Below are 17,379 nucleotides of genomic sequence, written 5' to 3'. Positions count from 1 at the left end.
GTAATCACACGCTCGACCGGAGTATGTATCCATACATTTATGCTGGGGTCGCAAGGAGAAATGATGATTGGACCTTTACGGGACAAGGCTGAGTTACAAGGACAAGTGGCTTTTCAGCCTCGAAAAGGGGGCGCAGGCGCAGGGGGCAGGGATGCCAGACGCGGATTTTTAAGCAATTGAAATAAAGTGGCGTCGATCGTATATATCCTGGCCAACAAGTCCAAGCATTCACACCATTCCTCCATCTTCCTCTGTCGACCTCTTCCCATCTCGCAATCTACGTCCACTCGAGTTCCTTGTACCACAACCCTCCACTCGATACAGCGCCACAATGGTGCAACTCCGCTCCCTCCTCCCGCTGGCAACGCTTGCCCTGCCCCTCCTCACGGCGGCCTCAGATGTGATCAATCTGATTCCTTCGAACTTTGACAAAGTCGTATTCGAGTCCGGGAAGCCTGCTCTCGTCGAGTTCTTCGCCCCGTGGTGCGGCCACTGCAAGAATCTCGCTCCTGTCTATGAGGAGCTGGCCACGGCCTTCGCAGCGTCTGGGAACAAGGTGACGATTGCGAATGTTGATGCCGACAAGCACAAAGACCTAGGCAAGAGATTCGGTGTCCAGGGGTTCCCAACATTGAAATGGTTTGATGGGAAGCCCGGCTCCGAGCCCGAGGACTACAATGGCGGCAGAGATCTCGAGAGTTTGACGGCCTTTGTGACTGAGAAGTCTGGTGTCAAGGGCAAGGGACCGAAGAAGGCACCAAGTCATGTTGAGATGTTGACGGACACGACGTTCAAGTCGGAAGTCGGAGGGGATAAGGACATATTGGTCGCTTTCACGGCGCCTTGGTGCGGACGTATGTTGGCCCCTTGAGAGTATCGGCGATTGGACGGTGCATGCTAATCTTTGGCTTTCAGACTGCAAATCTCTTGCTCCGACCTGGGAGAAGCTCGCCACCGACTTCGCCAATGAGCCCAACGTCCTGATCGCCAAGGTTGACGCCGAAGCCGAGAACTCGAAGGCCACCGCTCAATCCCAAGGCATCACCGGCTACCCGACTATTAAATTCTTCCCCAAGGGCTCTACGGAAGCAGAACCCTACAGTGGTGCTCGCAGCGAGGAGGCTCTGGTGGACTTTGTCAACTCCAAAGCTGGCACCTATAGGGTTCCTGGTGGTGGGCTGAACTCCCAGGCTGGGACTATCGAAATCATCGATAACCTGCTTGCCAAATACATCACGGCCAACGGCCTGAAGGACATTGAGCAGGCGACGGCCGAGATCAAGAAGGCAGCAAAGGACCTGAAGGACACATCGGTCGACTACTATCTGCGGGCCCTGTCCAAACTGACAGGAAACCCAGAGTACGCGATGAAGGAACAGACGAGACTGGCAGGTCTGTTGAAGAAGGGCGGCTTGGCCCCAGAGAAGATCGATGACCTGCAGAAGAGGAGCAACATTCTCTCGAAGTTCTTGGTCAAGGAGCCAGAGCCGAAGAGCGAGTTGTAAGTAACGAGAAACGATTGCGTGGGAACACTCGCGATATCACGGGCAGATTGAGCAAAAAGCACAAGGGTCTGCAGGCAAAATGGATGTGTAAATTGACCACCATTAGAGGAGTTTAAACAAGGCTTTGATGGGTTTCCAGCTTTTATCCACGTGTGTTTTTCGTCGTGCCACTTGTTGACCTCTTTCCAACCATCGTTGGATTCGTGTAGTTCATCGAGAAACCCGGGTTGGCTTATCTTCATATCCTGAGCCACTTTGTTCGTGATCCGCGCCTTCAAGACATGCAAGATATCTCTGTTGTCCCATGTCAATCTCGAGGCTCCGGTTCGGTCATGGTACTCTTATCACGCACGCATCGAAATCCCCTTCTGGCTCTATCCGCTTGTCGTGATAGTCCTTATGTATGTTGCTGGCTGCCAAAAATCGCTTTCGACCAACATCAGCTCGACCCGGCCGTACTCCCTGCCTTCCCACCGCTGACGTTCTCCATGGCGCTCGCGTCCCTCAACAGCATCTCCTGCTCGAGCCGGTCACACCGCTCGGCCATGTCGTCCAGCTTTGTGAGGATCTCGTCGCTGATGCCCTTGAACTTCTTCTCCAGGTCGCCCAGGAAATCGTCGATCGCCTCGGCGAGCTTCGTCGCTGCCTCGTTGGGACTGTGAAGGTTGTCTGTTGCACCGCCGCCGCCACTACCGGGGGGGCCGTTTGACGCTGCTATGGTGGTCGTGGCGGTGGAGGAGGCGTGATACGAGTGCGAGGAGGGAGGCGGGCTTCCTGCGCCTCGCGTCGAAGGTGGGCTGGGGAGGGACTATATTTCAAGGAGGGTCAGCATAGGCAGGGAGGGTATCGCAGGCTGGTCGTCCAGTGCAGGAAGCTGTATCGAAAGGGCAGTCTGTCTGTACGAGTGGTTTCTTTCGCAAACTCACCATAATATCCTACAGTGATGTTTGGCCCTTTTTTATTTCACTTCAGGAGAGTGAATTGCCCACACGTATATACTTGTACGCACACCAATCCAGAAAAGCGGCTCAATTCACAATGGGATACATCCCGGAGTGAGCGCGACAGCACGCTTTTTCTAACGCACCAGCGCTCGGTGGAGGGTTCGAGGATCGAGAAGTGAGGAGATGTGCCTGCAGTCTATGACCGACGTGTATTTAATTGATTTTGGAGAGGTGTGAGAGAGCCTCGAAACGCAGCGCTTTGGGTTTGGGGAAATTGGCCCGAAGTTCAGGCGGTCAGTCTGTCAGTCAGGACGCCAGCACCCAACCACAACCCAGGAGTACCGAATACTTCGACTCTCTGCTGCTTACCGACTATTTACTTGGTACTTCGTATGCGTCTGCACTCGCCGTACAAGGGAGACTGAGACGCTCCTGCGTCCGTCTCTCACGTAGCCAGAACCCACGCTGGATCTCCCTCATTGACAGAGCTGGAGAGTTGTATCCCCACCGAGTCTCGTGCTTCAGAGATATCGCACAAGAGAAAGCTAAATAACTTCACATGTCCAGCCTGAAGAGGTTTGAATCGTCGGTGAGGTCCAGAGTTAGGCTGTTGTTCATATACACTCCACGAGTCTGCTCCACATTCCACCATTTTCCACTCCAGCGTACTCTGTTTTAAGGGGCTCTGGGAATGCTACTCCGCCTGCGCTTGGACTTCGAGCCTCTTTCGACATAATTGTTTGACTGCGTATTGTCCCTGCCCTGGAGGCTGAAGGCTCGGCAACTAGGCAAGCTGAAGGAACGTCGATAAAGTTGATGAGTATGGATGGTATTGCGCCCGACGCGAAAGCCGTTATGATCATGTTTTCGAGTTCAAGGACTGGCCTTTCGCTCCATTAGCCTTTATGCTCTCAGGACGCCTCTGTCCTGCTTGAGGAGCCTAGCAATGAGCAAAGTCCCGCTGAGCATTCATCGCTACTACCTTGAAGACACACTCCGACTCGACGACATCATCCTGACCACCTACGTCTCTCCTGTGTCCTGTACTTCTACTGTGCAAGAAACATCCCCACCTCGCATATCCTACGTGACATTTGCCAGGAACCTACAAGCCTGTCTGAGGCATCGAAGTTATGGCCAGCTACCTGCCCCGGGCAGATTTGGCTTCAAGATGACCACGCCAACCGGTATATTGGCGGGACGGGGAACAAGATTCAAACTAACTGCGGGAATGGGGCGATCAAGTGGGAAATCACTAGTCTATTTCGACAGCCGCATGAGATGGAGCAACCAGCAAGCATATTGACCAGCACAGTTTGAGTGTTCACATGAGGAGACCATAGCCTCTAAAGGGCGTCTGTTTCATCACGAGTGAGGGAAGACAAGGTCAGTGGTGCGTGATTACTAGCTAGGTAGTCTCGTGCGCAAAACCTACTGTCCATCCTCCCCTTGAGGTACCCCGGCTGGATATTTCTTCAGAAGGAGGATCGTGGCTTGTATAGTGCAGGAAGATCAGACATGGACAAATTCTCGAGGACGAAAGTTGGGATACCCCAGAAGTGGTCATTCCTACTGAAGTGTTCCTATCCAGTTTACCCTAAGGGCTGCTCCATCTATTTCGGATCCCCGGTACAGGGAGCGTGTAATTTCGTATTTCGTATTCGCTCGTCCCGATGGCCATTCTCCAAAGTTCCACAGTTGAACAGGCCTGGGGTATTTTGCACGGCTAAAACCACAAAATGAAGACGTCGCTGCGTTGGAAGTAGCGTTCACCCCATGAAACTATAGAAGCGAAATGCAGACAGTACTTCCAAATCCTTTCTATGCCTGCCGTATTTTCTTGAGATGAATGAGTTCGCCTCGACCCTTCCACGTTAGTCCTTGTAACTGATTCCAAGGCGGAAATACTTACCGCATCATTATCCTAGCTTTTGCTTTGCTTGACTTTGCAGAGAATTCAACACCTTATTGAGTTCTGCATCCTTGTCAACGGCGCTGGTATCAAAAGACGCGGTGACAAGCTGGCCGTGAGTAGAATTTTTCTTTGCCCGTTGTGGCCTGGAGGGCGTGTTGTCATCCATCAACAACGAGCGCAACTTCCATCTTTCAAGGCCTTCAGCACCGCCCCTCTTGTGCTATGCCATCAGAGTCAACCGCCAGTTTACCTTAACGGGTGCCGTCGTCGCACAATCCGGACGATAGCCTTGAGCAGAAGAGATCGTAAGTTCAACCTGCTGTCGCTACAGCCTTTTGGTCACTTGAATCTCTAATTCTGAGACAGGCTTTGATCCTTACGCGTATACGAGCGGCCGATGGCTCCGTGGCGACGAGTTAGAGCGCAGCGCTCGACATATCACCTTTGATTTCGACGCCCTCTGTCAACGAGTTATTGAGTTGTGTCCAGGGGCAGCGTCGATCTCGAATTGCGAGAAGAAAGAAGGAGGGTTCAACAGAGTTTTTATTTTCACCACCGACAATGGACAGAGTATCGTCACCAGACTTCCCTTTACACTTGCCGGACCACCAAGATTAACGACTCAGTCAGAAGTCGCGACTATCCATTACAGTAAGTCTACAGACTATACGGGGGTTATGCAACTAATTCTTCGATCCGGCATAGTACAAGCAAACACTAGTATCCCTATTCCAAAAGTCCTCGACTGGTGCGATGACGCCTCGACATCAATTGGGACCGAATACATAATCATGGAACACGCTGATGGAGTCCAGCTACATCAAATATGGCCTAACATGGCAGGAGAACAAAGAATTCGGTGTATCAAGGCTATCGTTCAAAAGATCAAGGAAATTGCGAATGTGGAATTTCCAGCATACGGAAGTTTATATCATGCCACCGCTCGTCTCAGCTCTGCTTCAAAGGTTCCACTGAATCAAGATTTCTGCATTGGCCCTCATTGTGGGGCAATGTACTGGAATTGCAACCCCATTGAGCCTAGATATTACCAAAATACGAAGCCTAATCAGGGACCATGTAAGTGTATTCTACCTGGCGTATATCAATATCTGATGAGCCTAAGGGTCTGACGTCGTGGCATACTGCGACGGTTTGATCGATGCAGGTATTGCTAGGATCCCTCCTGATTCCGACCACCAGCACCGACTTCGATATCAGGGATCGCCATCTGATCACCTTCATATCCTTGACTCGGGCCGGTCTGTGATCAAGAAGATGTCTGAAAATTCACGAATCTTGAATGCGGCTGTTCCAACTCTCCTCCACCCTGACTTCCACAAGAGAAATATCTTCGTTTCGGAAGATGACCCCACCGTAGTCACTGGAATCATTGATTGGCAATCGGCTAGCGTCGAGCCAGCATTCTGGTACGCAGACCACATCCCGGACTTTGCGATGAGTATACCGGATCCCTTTGGCCAAAGGGACCCTGACAGTGAGCTATGTGCAAAAGCATTTGACGCTTGCGTGCAATTTCTTGTCCCCAAGTTGGCAGGTCCCCGTTCCCTAGATGAGTCCCTATTCCGGCCATTTCGATATTGCTATCGAACTTGGAAGGATGGAGCCGTGGCTTTTCTTCACGAACTCATTGAGACATCTCAGCACTGGACAAGCCTTGGTCTTCCAGGCTCATGCCCATTTACAACACCTACTCCTGAAGAACTTGTGATTCATCAACAATACAAGAGATTTGTGGCCGCGCAGGAATTGAAACGCGATCTGTCAGGCTTGCTCAACACTACCTCCGAGGGATGGGTCCCGTCTGAAGCCTGGGAAACGACAGTATTGGCATACAAGGAGATATTTGCAAACATGCTAGAAGCTGTATTAACCAACGCAGATCCTGATGACGATGAACCCATAAGAGATGAAAGTGATCTGAGGGAAATATGGCCATTTGATCTCAAGGATATTTACCCGCAGTCAAGGGAGCTCGGGAGGTCTGAGGCGTTCTCGGCGCCTAGACCAACCGCCGCTCTCTCGCACTGCCAGACCCAGGGTTACGAGGCTTAGGCAGCAACGTGAGGGCAGGCGATCTGCCAGGTCCCCTGGCGTCCGGCTGAAACAGATGCACAGTCGAGAGGCAGGTTTTGCCGGTTACGAGGGGCCTGATTAGGCACTCGGTGTGGTGCTCAGGGAGCCTCAGTGATGCTCAGCCAAAGGCTTAGGTAAATCTCAGGTTAAAGCAGCCTTCGCTCACTCGCTATGATCAAACCGCATACGGCAATTAGGTTTTTCGTTCTCGAGTAATAGAGGTATGTACCTCGTACTTTGGTAATGTGTGAGTGACTGCCCAAGTGGTGAAATTAGGCGGACTGATCAATACGGAAGGTCTTGTAAAATGCTCCCTTACTAAATAGGGCAACTTGGGGGCCACTAGGCACCTTTTAAGAAACTGTTAAGCACTTGTCAAGCATTGCTAAAGAGAATTAAAGCTTGTGACCCCGGATAGTCTAATCCAGCCACTTTTCCACCACATCCCAACTCACTTGATTCTCCCTCGACATCCTCCACTTTCACGAATGTCGACGCCCAAAGGTACGCTAGGATGAGCCCAAACCGGCTTTGCGCCTTTCAGCAGGTGGCACAGTAAGTCAGACTCCCCTCGAAGGTCGACCTACTGCGTCTGTTTGCCCTGCGTCCATGCCAAAGCTCAAGTTACGAGGCCGAGTCCAGAACATCCCGTGATGGTGTGCTGCCCGGGCCCGGAGACAGCATTGCGAAGGGAAATGGTTGCGCGATGGAGCACGAACCACTCGACATGACATGACTGGCCAGCCTAACGGCCTTTTCTTCAGCCTGGGGAAGGCGGATGCTTTCTCCTCCCACACATCTACTCGCTAACGTTGGGTGCTGCTCTACTTTCAGCCTGGACTGGGCCATTTCCGAAGCTGAAATGCAGCTTTAAGCCAGCCACAAACACCTTTGAGGATGTCGTCCATGGCCAGCCTACTGACCGATAAACACGTCGCCAATGCCTGAATAGCTTCACCCACCTTCACGAGTTGTCCAGTCCCTGCTTTTTCGTCTCTTTGCTGCTTTCGTCGGCTGTACGCTCCCTTCATGGACTGTTCTTCGTGCGGTTTTTGCGCAATCGCCATTTCCCAGTTGCCTTCGGCAAACTGGGTGTATGACCTCTCCAAAGTGGTCGAGTATGAATGACTCAAATACTCGCAGCCTGGCTCTTGCTTTGCGCTGTCTTTCGCGTTTTCGTGGTCCATCGTCTGGCTTCAGTAGGTCTGTATTCAAGTTTCCTGTATTGATTGCGCAGCATAATGGCAGCGATGCCACAGCAGCCTCAGTCCCCTACAAGGATCCCTCTTCTATCTGAAAGGGGTCTTGGGACACCTGCCACACAGACCAGCTCAGATAGCCCTCCCCCAACTCCCACCTCCCATCATGTGATCAAAGACAACATGGAGGGTGCTTTGCCCTCTCTGCTATGGGGGGCATTTGCACCTTGCGTCCCAGTGGCCATCATCTCCAGTGTTCTTTTAACTGCCATCCTGTACAACCAAATCGACAGCAGTTATGTCTTTCTTCCTGAGAAGCAAGAGACAGCCGCGACTGAAGGACTGGATACTTTGGACATTATCCAGCGAATCGAAAAGAATGGAGGCGATCATGCCTACTACTTATACTACAAGACCATCACCAATCCAGCTGTGTTGCACATGATATCTTCATGGACGGCCAAGATCATACCTTTCGTCACCGGTGCTTCCATGGCTCTTGTTGCCTTCTTCGCAGGACAACGCATTATGAAAGCTACTGCCAACAAATCCGAGAAGCTGCCGAGTCCTCACCAGGTATCCATCCTGATCGGACTGCTCAATGGAGGTGGAACCCAACCTCTGCTCGATGCTGTCAAGTATCGCTGGTATAATCATGAGACCCTTGTTCCACCAGTTCCTCTGGCCTTTTGGTGTTTGTCGTTCATTGTCTTCATGACGTGAGTCGCTCGTCCTATGTCGTTCCCCTGTGGATGGTACTAATTCTGCCACACAGCTTCGCCATCGGTGCAGTCGACAGCTGGTTCGGTACAGTCACCACGGCTATGAACATCGCATTGGTGATTCCCCAGAACAGCACAGCATTCTCTTTTGGAAGAGGTCTAAACTCAAGCCAGTGCGGACCAGGCGAGTGGCAGATACGGACCTGTCCCGGCAATGCTCAAGCAAGTTGCAGCTACCCCTGCAGCATCACGAACTGGACCGCGTCCAACGGAGAGCGTCAAGGTGTGCTCAATGCCCAACAAGCAGCAGAGACGCTGATGTCGAACTCTGAGAATAACACAATATTCAATGTCACAGTCAATGGCTCAAACTACTACTTTCTTGGGGATATCCAGAGCAGCAGGACGCTTGACTTTGCGGCAACAACGCTGGCGATCAAGACGCAATGCCAGATGGTGACACAAGACTGTAATGTCACATCCGTTGACGATCGCAGCTCCGGCTTCACCTGCGGAGCTTACAGCGCGCCATCCTTTTCATACTCCGGAGAGGTTGGCATGGACCCTAAGGATGCGACGTCAGCGCCAGACGAGGCGATGGTCGGCATTCAATTCTTCAACGACACGGCAAAGACTCAAGCTGTGGGTTTCGGAAGCAGCACCACCAACCTCTTCACCACGCAGAACCCACTCCAGTTTTTGACCTGGTCAAAGGGCTTCCCGCCAGTGGACACTTATCAGGACGAATTCGAAGATATGCGAAACGACCACTACCTCAAATATGATGCAACTGGTGACACCGTCTTCGTCCTGAGCTGCTCAGCAGTCATCGCCGAAGTGAGATACAACTGGACCAATGGATCAATAGGTCTTGTTGAGCTCCAGGCAGACGAGGATGTAGCAGACTACTACGGTGCCGTCTTTAGCGCACCGTTCGCCATCAACAGTCCACTGTCCCATCTGTCCCTCCAGGACGCCGCCGCGTTGGCAGCCTATCAGAAGACACCGGAGGGTCTGTCACGGATCTTTGCCGACCGTTTCTCCCAGGCCGCCATAGCCCTCAGTTCGGGAATCACCGTCAGGGTACAGAACGAGCTCGAGTGGACGAGAGACAACAATTACCTCGCAACGCGCGTCCCATATCTGCCTCTGTATCTCCTTGTGACGCTGAAAGCCGTCTACGCGCTGTTCGCATTGGGTCTCGCTGTCCTGGCGGTCTTCCTGACGCAGCCGTCGCAGGCGCAGGAAGTGAAGGAGCGGCTGACTGTCGACGGCCTCGCGGCGGGCTTCTTCGAACCCAACGCCAACCACGAGCGGGCGGTCAAGAACGTCAGCGACCTGTTCGAGGAACACCAGGACGGCGGCGAGAAGAGCGACGACACCAAGAAGATTGGCCTGTTGCGGACCGACAAGGGCGGCTGGCTCTGGGTCACGGTGGCGCAGAGAGCCGCCCAAGGCCTGGGTCTCCAAGAAGCAGCCAGCTTCGCCGCCGACCAGGTTGCCGACGCGGCTGCGGCGCAGATGGGCACGGTGGGGACTTTGGGACAAGGGTATAAATTGGTCAAGGACATCATTTAGGCTTTGGGCATTGGGGAGGGAGGAGTGTTGGTCAGGGTCTGCAGGGGATAAGGTGAGGGAATCTTTCTTAGGGTTGCTTTTGAGGTATGGGTTTTATGGACAAGGAAAGGATCAATGGAGATGGACGTATGGCACTGGGATGTAGCAAAGGGTATTATGGATCATGGGAGTAATGAGGTTTACATGCGAAGGGAAGGAAACAGATGTTCTCTGGGGTAATTGAACAATGATGCTTGTCGTTGATTCCCACTCTTGCTCACGAACAAGAAATCCTGTCTTTCATTTTAGCTGGGTGACCCTCCTTTTTCTCTTTCTCCCTTCACCTTGAGTCGACGTACTCGAGCACCTCAAGCACCACCTCAAGTACTCTTCCCCTTCTTGTCCCCATTCAGCTCATCCATACGCATACCGACACCCAGCAAAAACGCGACCCTCAGGGCCCCCACGCCAGCGAGGATGGCCAGATTCGCCCACTCCTGCCCCGTCACCAGACCCCACTCCAGCCGACGCTGCACATCGAGCGACCTCGCCACGGCACCAATAATCGCAACGTCCTGAACCAGGATCGCGCCCTGCAGACACCGCCAGACGAGGACGTCGGCCGGCCGCGCGCGCAGCATCGCGACCTGCAGAAACAGTGTTGAGAGGAGGTATCCCGCGCCGCTGTCGAGGAGGACAGTGGTTTCCGGGGCGGGCGGGATCGTTGCCGACGAGGCGTTGTACAGGCGTAGGATGGTCGAGGGGGCGAAGAGTTGGGTTAGCGCGCCGCTGAGCGCGATGAGCGGGTCGATCGTGCTGAAGAAGACGCGGTAGAGGGGTGGGATTGTCGACATTGTTTTTTTTCCGCACTGGTTCTGGTTCTTTCCCTGGTGATTGGGGGGGGGGGGGACGGGGGCCGGCTAACAAGAGCTGTACTTGGAAAGGGGGTCAGGGATATCAATATCGATTCTGACGCTTTGTTGAGGATGGGCGTCGTGGTCCGCACGGAATGTGTCTCTCTGTCAGTTTGTCTGTCTGTCTGCCAAAGCCAACGACGAGGTTTACAGATCACCACGTTTGAAAAGTACGAGATCTATACCCCTGGGAAGAGAAGAGAAGAGAAGAGAAGAGATGAGATGGGAGGGAGCGCTGAGACAGTCCTCGAATTCAAGACGAGTGACCCACGAACAACTTTTATATCATCCTGACTTTTGCCCGTAAGTTGCTGATGTGGATACTTAATAGTAATATGTACAGCGTCAAAGCGTCCTTGACTGTCTCCGCGCATTCGCCGGACCGTCATCACCGCATAGGTACCGTGCACTGTGCGTCGGGAATCCCTGGCGTGAGGCTGAAACTGCGGCTGAATCCTGGATCCGTGGCTCACTCCTCAACGCGAAGTGGGAGGGAGAGGGGCCGGGGCGGCCTTACGAGCTACTCGTGGATGGATTGATGTCGTTTCCAATACCGGCGCCACGTACGTATATGAATAGAGCTGTTTGTGTGTTTGTGATATGCTTCGCGTATTGACTTCTAACCAAAAAAAAAGAAAAGAAAAAAAGAAGACTGGCGGACGAGGGGAGAGTTCTCTCTCAAACAATGCTAAACAGAGTCTCACAGTATAGACACTCGTCCAGATCACGACAGACACAACGCTTGTTTCATGGCCCTTGCGAGCTCGTCTCGCCGATCAGCGACTCGTCGCCTCTGGCGCCATGCCACAAAGTCATCGGGACGCACCAGGATCGCCCCGCAAGATGAAATCCCAGCAGCAGATTCGAGACGGCCCGGTGGACACAGAAGATCGCCGTTAGGACCGACAATATACGTGACAATCTCGACGGATAGCGCTGCAGACACTTTCCTCGCCGCTTCCACCCACGGAGTGCCATCGCCTCCAGCAAATAATACAAAGGTCGTGCCGCACAGGTCGAGAGTGGAAACGCGTTTGCCCTGGTGCTCGACCCACAAGTGAGGAACCCTCGTTCCAGGTCTCCCGTCTATCGAAAGGAGCAGGCTCGGCCAGGTCCACGGCCTCCACGTCAGACCGCCCAGCGGAGAAGTGTCCTCGGTGCAGATGGCGCGACTTGTATAATAACAGCCGTGCCCGGAAAGCAGACGGAACCCCCTGGCAATGAGTCGAAGCAGCGCAAAGCGGCCCCGTGTTGAGATGATTCCATTCTCATCAGCCATGCTCGCTGAAAACTCCGCAGCCGCCCTCGCCACGGGAATCCGCTCCACATCGTACGTCTCCAGCAAGCGCTCGCTCGCATGCCACCGGAGGATTGCAGCGAGCTTCCAGGCAAGATTGTGGACGTCTGCGATGCCCGTGTTTGCACCTTGGCCTCCCCACGGCGGCATTTGGTGTGCGGCGTCCCCCGCGAGGAAGATACGCCCCTGTTGCAATTGTTCTGCAACCCGCACTGACGGTTTCCATGGAAGGATACTCTTGATATCAATCTCAATATCACCGACGCCCAAAGCGAGGCGTAGCAGCTCTCTGCATTTTTCGGGTGGAAAGTCAGAAGGTTGCTCGCCTTTCGAGGGGTCATAGAGGAGGTGGAATACCCAGCGATCGTCGTTGTTTATGGACGTCAAGAGGCCGGTCACTTCGGGTCGTTCGATCTTGCAAAGAGAAAACTCACGTCCTTGGACAAGATATTTGAGGTCGGCGTGGAAAAGGATATTGAGCAAATGGCCCATCGTACCCCGTCCAGTCGTTGGCACCCCCAGGTGGTTGCGGATCGGACTCTCTGCGCCGTCAGCGGCTATGAGATAGCGTCCTTGCACGGTCACATTGACGCCAGTCTGCCGATCCTTCAAGACGGCAGTAACGCTCTTTTCATCCTGCTCAACACTGACACATTCCGTGTTGAACCTCACATCCACCCCGTGCCCCTTTGCAACGTCCAAAAGAACTGGCTCAATCATGTCTTGGGTGACAAATGTTCCATTCACTGGACTTAGGGGAGCGAGAAACCCAGTCCAGGGAAACTTTCTGAGACCTCCAGAGCGTGGTTTGGGTTCGATGACCTCCTTCAGAGAAGTGCCACGATAGATGCCCCCACTCGGTGACAATGACGCGCCAGCTTCATGGACGAGATCCTCGATTCCAAGCCGACGATAGAGCTCCATGGTTCGTGCATTGACACTGCGCGCCCGGGGATGGATCGACGTCCCTTTGTGGCGCTCAATCACCATGGAATGTATGCCGTGGTAAGCGAGGAAATTCGAGGCAGAGAGGCCTACAATGCCGCCGCCGATGATGATGACGGGGACATTTGTATCAGAGGACATTTTGCAGGATCTTCGAGTCTGGAGAGGTATAAAGCAGGAGGTCTTGTGGTCCTTCTCCGTGTCGCCAGAATGCTGTTGGCAGCTGTGGACTGGGCACCACAAGGGAAAACCACATCTTTATATGGAGGCAATGCATCGGGCAGGAATCAGCGTTGATGGGACATGAAGAGTATAGCTGACAGGCCAATCAGGCTGTGGTGACGACAAGACCATCATTCGACCCTTGAAGACTGTTGTTTGACTTTGGGAGTTTCGTATGTAGGGCCCCGAAGTTTAGAAAACTCGGGCCCGAAATCGTTCCCCGCTGGCGACCTGCTGGCCTCATCTCTCTCGGTTCAATTACTGGCCGTTCAACTCCAAACTGCACACATTTCAGATGCTGTCCTCGACGCAAGACATGGGAATTGACGTCTTTGACCGTGTCTTTGGCCAAGAGCCCGAACCTGCGTCCATGCACGGACAACTCGAAGACTTGAGGTTAGGGGCCGACGAGGCTGCACAAAGGGGCCGGATACAAGATTGTACTCCACCGTAACAATCCGCCGTACAAAGCCTTTCCGTAATAGGTAATTCATCCACCTCGCTGTTGTGTGGAGTAGATTTTTTGCTAGTCCATCGAGTTAGTGTTCAATCTCCAAAAAAAATCTGGAACAGAAGAACAGTCGGCGTAACTCTCTCCCACCCACTGAACATATTCTCTCACCTGCAACCTTTTGTTTTCGGTCCTGCAAATCTCGACCCCAAGATGGCGAAGAAGAGCAAATTACTGGCTGCCCTGGATGCGCACCAAGGGCGAGATTACCAGGCCGAGAAAAGAAAGGCACAGGTGAAGGCGGCCGAGAAGCGGAAAAGACAGAAGCTGGAGACGGCGAAGCAAGGAGACACCGACGAGGAGGACCTGGCAAGAAGCGAGAAGTTGGAAAATGGAGGTACAAAGCCGGCCCAAGGTGACGACTTTGCGGGATTTGCAGACGAGGACAACAAAGCAAACGCAGCTGATCGAGACGACGAGGAAGAGACCGCCAATGCAACAACTAACGGCGGTGTTGCTTCCACGATCCCACAACCAGCCCTAACCATCGACGCCTCAGCCTCGGAAGCGGAGAACGAGTCCGACGTCCCCGTCTCCGACCTCGACGATTCCGATCTCGAAGACACGATCCCCTACCAAAAGATGACCATCAACAACGGCCCTGCGCTGGTGGCCGCCCGCAACCGCATTTCCGTCATAAAAGCCCCCAAATCGACGCCCTTCCACTACCACAACTCCCTGGTGTCGGATCTCCCGCCCACGTCACAGGCCGTCCCGGACCCCAACGACGACCTCACGCGCGAACTCGAATTCTACCGCATCGCCCGCACCGCCGTCGTCTCGGCGCGGGACCTGCTCCGCGCCGAGAAAATCCCCTTCTCCCGTCCGGCGGACTACTTCGCAGAGATGGTCAAGAGCGACGAACACATGGGCCGCGTCAAGCAGAAGATGTACGACGAAGCCGCGAACAAGAAAGCCGCAGAGGAGGCGCGCAAACTGAGAGACGCTAAGAAGTTTGGAAAGGCAGTCCAGGTTGCGAAAGAGCAGGAGAGGGCCAAGGAAAAGAGGACGACGCTCGAGAAGATCAAGGAATTGAAGAGGAGTGAGTCTTGCCCAAACCCGCTCTCCACCCTAACCTTTTTTCCCACCCAGATGGCTTTTGCCGTCAGATCTGTGTGGCTAGGCTACTAACACGATTTTCCGTCCCATAGAACGCAAGGGCGCCGACACCGGCAAAGTCACCGAGGGTAACCTAGACGACGAGCTCTTCCAAAACATCGACGTGGAGAATCCAGCCGCCAAAGATCGGTCGGGCCGTGATCGCGGTGTCGGTAGTGGCCCCAACCCGAAGCGACAAAAGCGCGACCAGAAGTACGGCTTCGGTGGCAAGAAACGGCATGCAAAAAGCGGCGATGCCATCAGCAGCGGGGACATGCGCGGGTTTTCGGCGGCTCGAATGAAAGGCAAGGGCGGCAAGGGCAAGGCAAAAAGGCCTGGCAAGAGCAAGAGGCTGGCTACTCGGTGATGCTTAGCATGAGTCACCATTTGGGAGGAGCCACGACAACAGACAAGACTTGTCACATGAGTTAATTCTCTACAAGAGACACAATGCTATGTCGAAGCACATGGGGGTATCACAATCATACAGACAAACACAGTGCAAAAAACTCCCCAACCAGGCACGGCCACCAGATTCAAAACGCCTTCCCGAAATGCTGCTGCAAGAGCCTTGACCTGCTCTGCTCAGACAACCCATTGTCCCAGGAATGCTTGCAGATGACCCGTCTGATGCTGTCGACCAACTCGCTTGGCCTCTTGGGCAACCAAGTCGAGCATCTCTTGCGCCTCCGGCCCAGGCGGTAGCTCTGGCAACGCGTCGGCACCTAGATGGCCATTGAGCTGTCGACTGGGACTATCTTCGCGACTGGGCCCCGAATCTACTGTGGTTTCTCTCAAACCACTGGGTGGTAGCGGACCAGGTTGTCGTCGAGCTACTGGTGATGAAATGGGAACGTCACTCATCACCTCGTCTTCGTCCTCTTCCACGGTGCCTCTCGCGCGCTTGTGTGATTTGCTAGCTCCGCTCGGACGAAGCACAGACTTCATTCGATGCCGCTGGGGTTTCCCTCCGCCAGGTTTTTGGGGAGTCTTCATGGTCTCATCTGCGACCACATCGGCAAGAGTAGCTTCCAACTCGTCGTATATTCTCCGAGTAGACCAATTGAACTTCTTTCGGAGTTTTGCCTCGTTCATTAGTTTCAATAATGGCTCTGCTGAGCGCTCAAACGCGGCCACTGCGTCTTCGTGTGATCCATCGAACGCAGGCAACTTCTGTAGCTCCGTGGCGGCTTCGTCGATTCCACAGTGTCGCATGTTGAAGTTCGCTGACTTCCGGAGTACGTTTAGCATATCCCATATAGGTCTGGTCCAGTCAATGGGCTCCGGCTTGGTCTCGGTCGCGCTGCTGGAGGCTGCCTCAGAACTTGCTTCGGAAGCGTCACCATCGGACCCTTCTGACGTGCCCTCTCTGTCCTTGTGTGTTTCTTCCTGTGCTTCTTCCCCCTCTTCTTCCTCACCTCCATCGTCTTCCTCCTCTTCCGACGAGTCTGAAGCCTCTGGTAGGCCATTCTGATTGACTCTTGCCAAGGCCGTCTTCAATACCTCCAGTTCGTCTGCGTAAGTCTCGGCTAAATGTTTCCATAAATATGTCTGGGACCAGTCGATCCCCTCCCTCTCTTCAAGCATCTGCTTCAGCAGGAAGCGATGATGTTTATGAATCATTTCCATGGCTTCGTCATCGTCATTAATCCTGTAACCCGTGTGCTTCTGGTATGCGGTAAGAAATGGGTCGATCATGAATCCCAGCTTCTGGCGCTTCCGTCCAAGCTTCTGGTGCTGATCAACCATGAAATAAAATAAATCAATAGCCTCTAAAGTGTCGTTGAAATAACTCAGATAGCGATCTGAGGGTGAAATCTCGTACCAGCCCGCCTTGCCTGCAGCCCAAATAACGGGCTTCCCGTTGTCATCTTGACCAAAGCTGTAATTCGTAACGTTGTCGATCTTTATACGTGCATATAATGGTTCTTCTATCAAGGCTGGTAGAAGTCATCAGCACCTGCTTCAGGTAAAACGGACGAAACTGCGTACCAAGATGTTCCTGCTCATCGTCCAACGGCATCAACTCCCCCACAACACAGAGTGGTGCCTCTTCCGAAGCCTGTAGAAGGTCTGCATAGCGGCCTTTTCCTTGATAGAATATTTTTGTTTCTCGCAATGCGAAGTCCGGCCAGTCATTGACATCATCGGGGACGGGGTCGAGGGGTTTCAGAACTCGTTCTTCAGGTCGTGTGGACATATCCAGAGGATACCGCAAGGCTCATGCTGCGAGCCAGGAACTGCGCTATAGAGCAGGTAAGGAGAGGGGTCTCATCGGCATCTCGCAGTCGGTTGTCACTTGCAATGGTTAGGTAGTGTCGATGGTGAGGTTGAACCGTCGTAAGGAGTGGGTGGCAGAAATGATCAACGCGCATTATGGTGAGCGAAGAGAAGGAGGCTGGAGACTGGTAGTGGGAGAGCCATGGCTAGAGGCAGGGTTTTACAATTTTGATTGG

General features: G+C 53.4%; 9 protein-coding genes across 9 annotated transcripts; 4 read left to right on the top strand and 5 right to left on the bottom strand.

Moving 5' to 3' along the window:
- Positions 1-331: 331 nt before the first annotated feature.
- Z517_01406 (protein disulfide-isomerase domain) lies at positions 332-1,505 on the top strand (the record flags this gene model as incomplete). Its single annotated transcript, XM_013434366.1, has 2 exons — positions 332-854; positions 916-1,505. The coding sequence occupies 2 exons, from the start codon at positions 332-334 to the stop codon at positions 1,503-1,505; spliced, it is 1,113 nt and encodes a 370-aa protein (XP_013289820.1).
- Positions 1,506-1,944: 439 nt separating this feature from the next.
- Positions 1,945-2,434, bottom strand: Z517_01405 (uncharacterized protein; the record flags this gene model as incomplete). The annotated part of the gene is made up of 2 exons (XM_013434365.1): positions 1,945-2,313; positions 2,432-2,434. The coding sequence occupies 2 exons, from the start codon at positions 2,432-2,434 to the stop codon at positions 1,945-1,947; spliced, it is 372 nt and encodes a 123-aa protein (XP_013289819.1).
- Positions 2,435-3,395: 961 nt separating this feature from the next.
- Positions 3,396-6,437, top strand: Z517_01404 (uncharacterized protein; the record flags this gene model as incomplete). The annotated part of the gene is made up of 4 exons (XM_013434364.1): positions 3,396-3,636; positions 4,731-5,015; positions 5,070-5,441; positions 5,488-6,437. 4 exons carry the CDS (start codon positions 3,396-3,398, stop codon positions 6,435-6,437), a joined length of 1,848 nt encoding a protein of 615 aa, XP_013289818.1.
- An 851-nt stretch (positions 6,438-7,288) lies between these two features.
- Positions 7,289-7,645, bottom strand: Z517_01403 (uncharacterized protein; the record flags this gene model as incomplete). Its single annotated transcript, XM_013434363.1, has 1 exon — positions 7,289-7,645. One exon carries the CDS (start codon positions 7,643-7,645, stop codon positions 7,289-7,291), a length of 357 nt encoding a protein of 118 aa, XP_013289817.1.
- A 195-nt stretch (positions 7,646-7,840) lies between these two features.
- Z517_01402 (uncharacterized protein) lies at positions 7,841-9,957 on the top strand (the record flags this gene model as incomplete). Its single annotated transcript, XM_013434362.1, has 2 exons — positions 7,841-8,376; positions 8,433-9,957. The coding sequence occupies 2 exons, from the start codon at positions 7,841-7,843 to the stop codon at positions 9,955-9,957; spliced, it is 2,061 nt and encodes a 686-aa protein (XP_013289816.1).
- A 359-nt stretch (positions 9,958-10,316) lies between these two features.
- Positions 10,317-10,790, bottom strand: Z517_01401 (uncharacterized protein; the record flags this gene model as incomplete). Its single annotated transcript, XM_013434361.1, has 1 exon — positions 10,317-10,790. One exon carries the CDS (start codon positions 10,788-10,790, stop codon positions 10,317-10,319), a length of 474 nt encoding a protein of 157 aa, XP_013289815.1.
- Positions 10,791-11,574: 784 nt separating this feature from the next.
- Z517_01400 (uncharacterized protein) lies at positions 11,575-13,233 on the bottom strand (the record flags this gene model as incomplete). Its single annotated transcript, XM_013434360.1, has 1 exon — positions 11,575-13,233. The coding sequence occupies one exon, from the start codon at positions 13,231-13,233 to the stop codon at positions 11,575-11,577; it is 1,659 nt and encodes a 552-aa protein (XP_013289814.1).
- Positions 13,234-13,978: 745 nt separating this feature from the next.
- On the top strand, positions 13,979-15,290 carry Z517_01399 (uncharacterized protein; the record flags this gene model as incomplete). The annotated part of the gene is made up of 2 exons (XM_013434359.1): positions 13,979-14,867; positions 14,977-15,290. 2 exons carry the CDS (start codon positions 13,979-13,981, stop codon positions 15,288-15,290), a joined length of 1,203 nt encoding a protein of 400 aa, XP_013289813.1.
- A 218-nt stretch (positions 15,291-15,508) lies between these two features.
- On the bottom strand, positions 15,509-17,123 carry Z517_01398 (uncharacterized protein; the record flags this gene model as incomplete). The annotated part of the gene is made up of 2 exons (XM_013434358.1): positions 15,509-16,863; positions 16,916-17,123. 2 exons carry the CDS (start codon positions 17,121-17,123, stop codon positions 15,509-15,511), a joined length of 1,563 nt encoding a protein of 520 aa, XP_013289812.1.
- Positions 17,124-17,379: the final 256 nt, after the last annotated feature.

Source organism: Fonsecaea pedrosoi, assembly GCF_000835455.1.
Source record: "Fonsecaea pedrosoi CBS 271.37 unplaced genomic scaffold supercont1.1, whole genome shotgun sequence".
NCBI classification, from domain to species: Eukaryota; Fungi; Ascomycota; class Eurotiomycetes; order Chaetothyriales; family Herpotrichiellaceae; genus Fonsecaea; species Fonsecaea pedrosoi.
The sequence above is the reverse complement of the archived record's forward strand: the minus strand, read 5'-3'. Positions and strand labels throughout refer to the sequence as shown.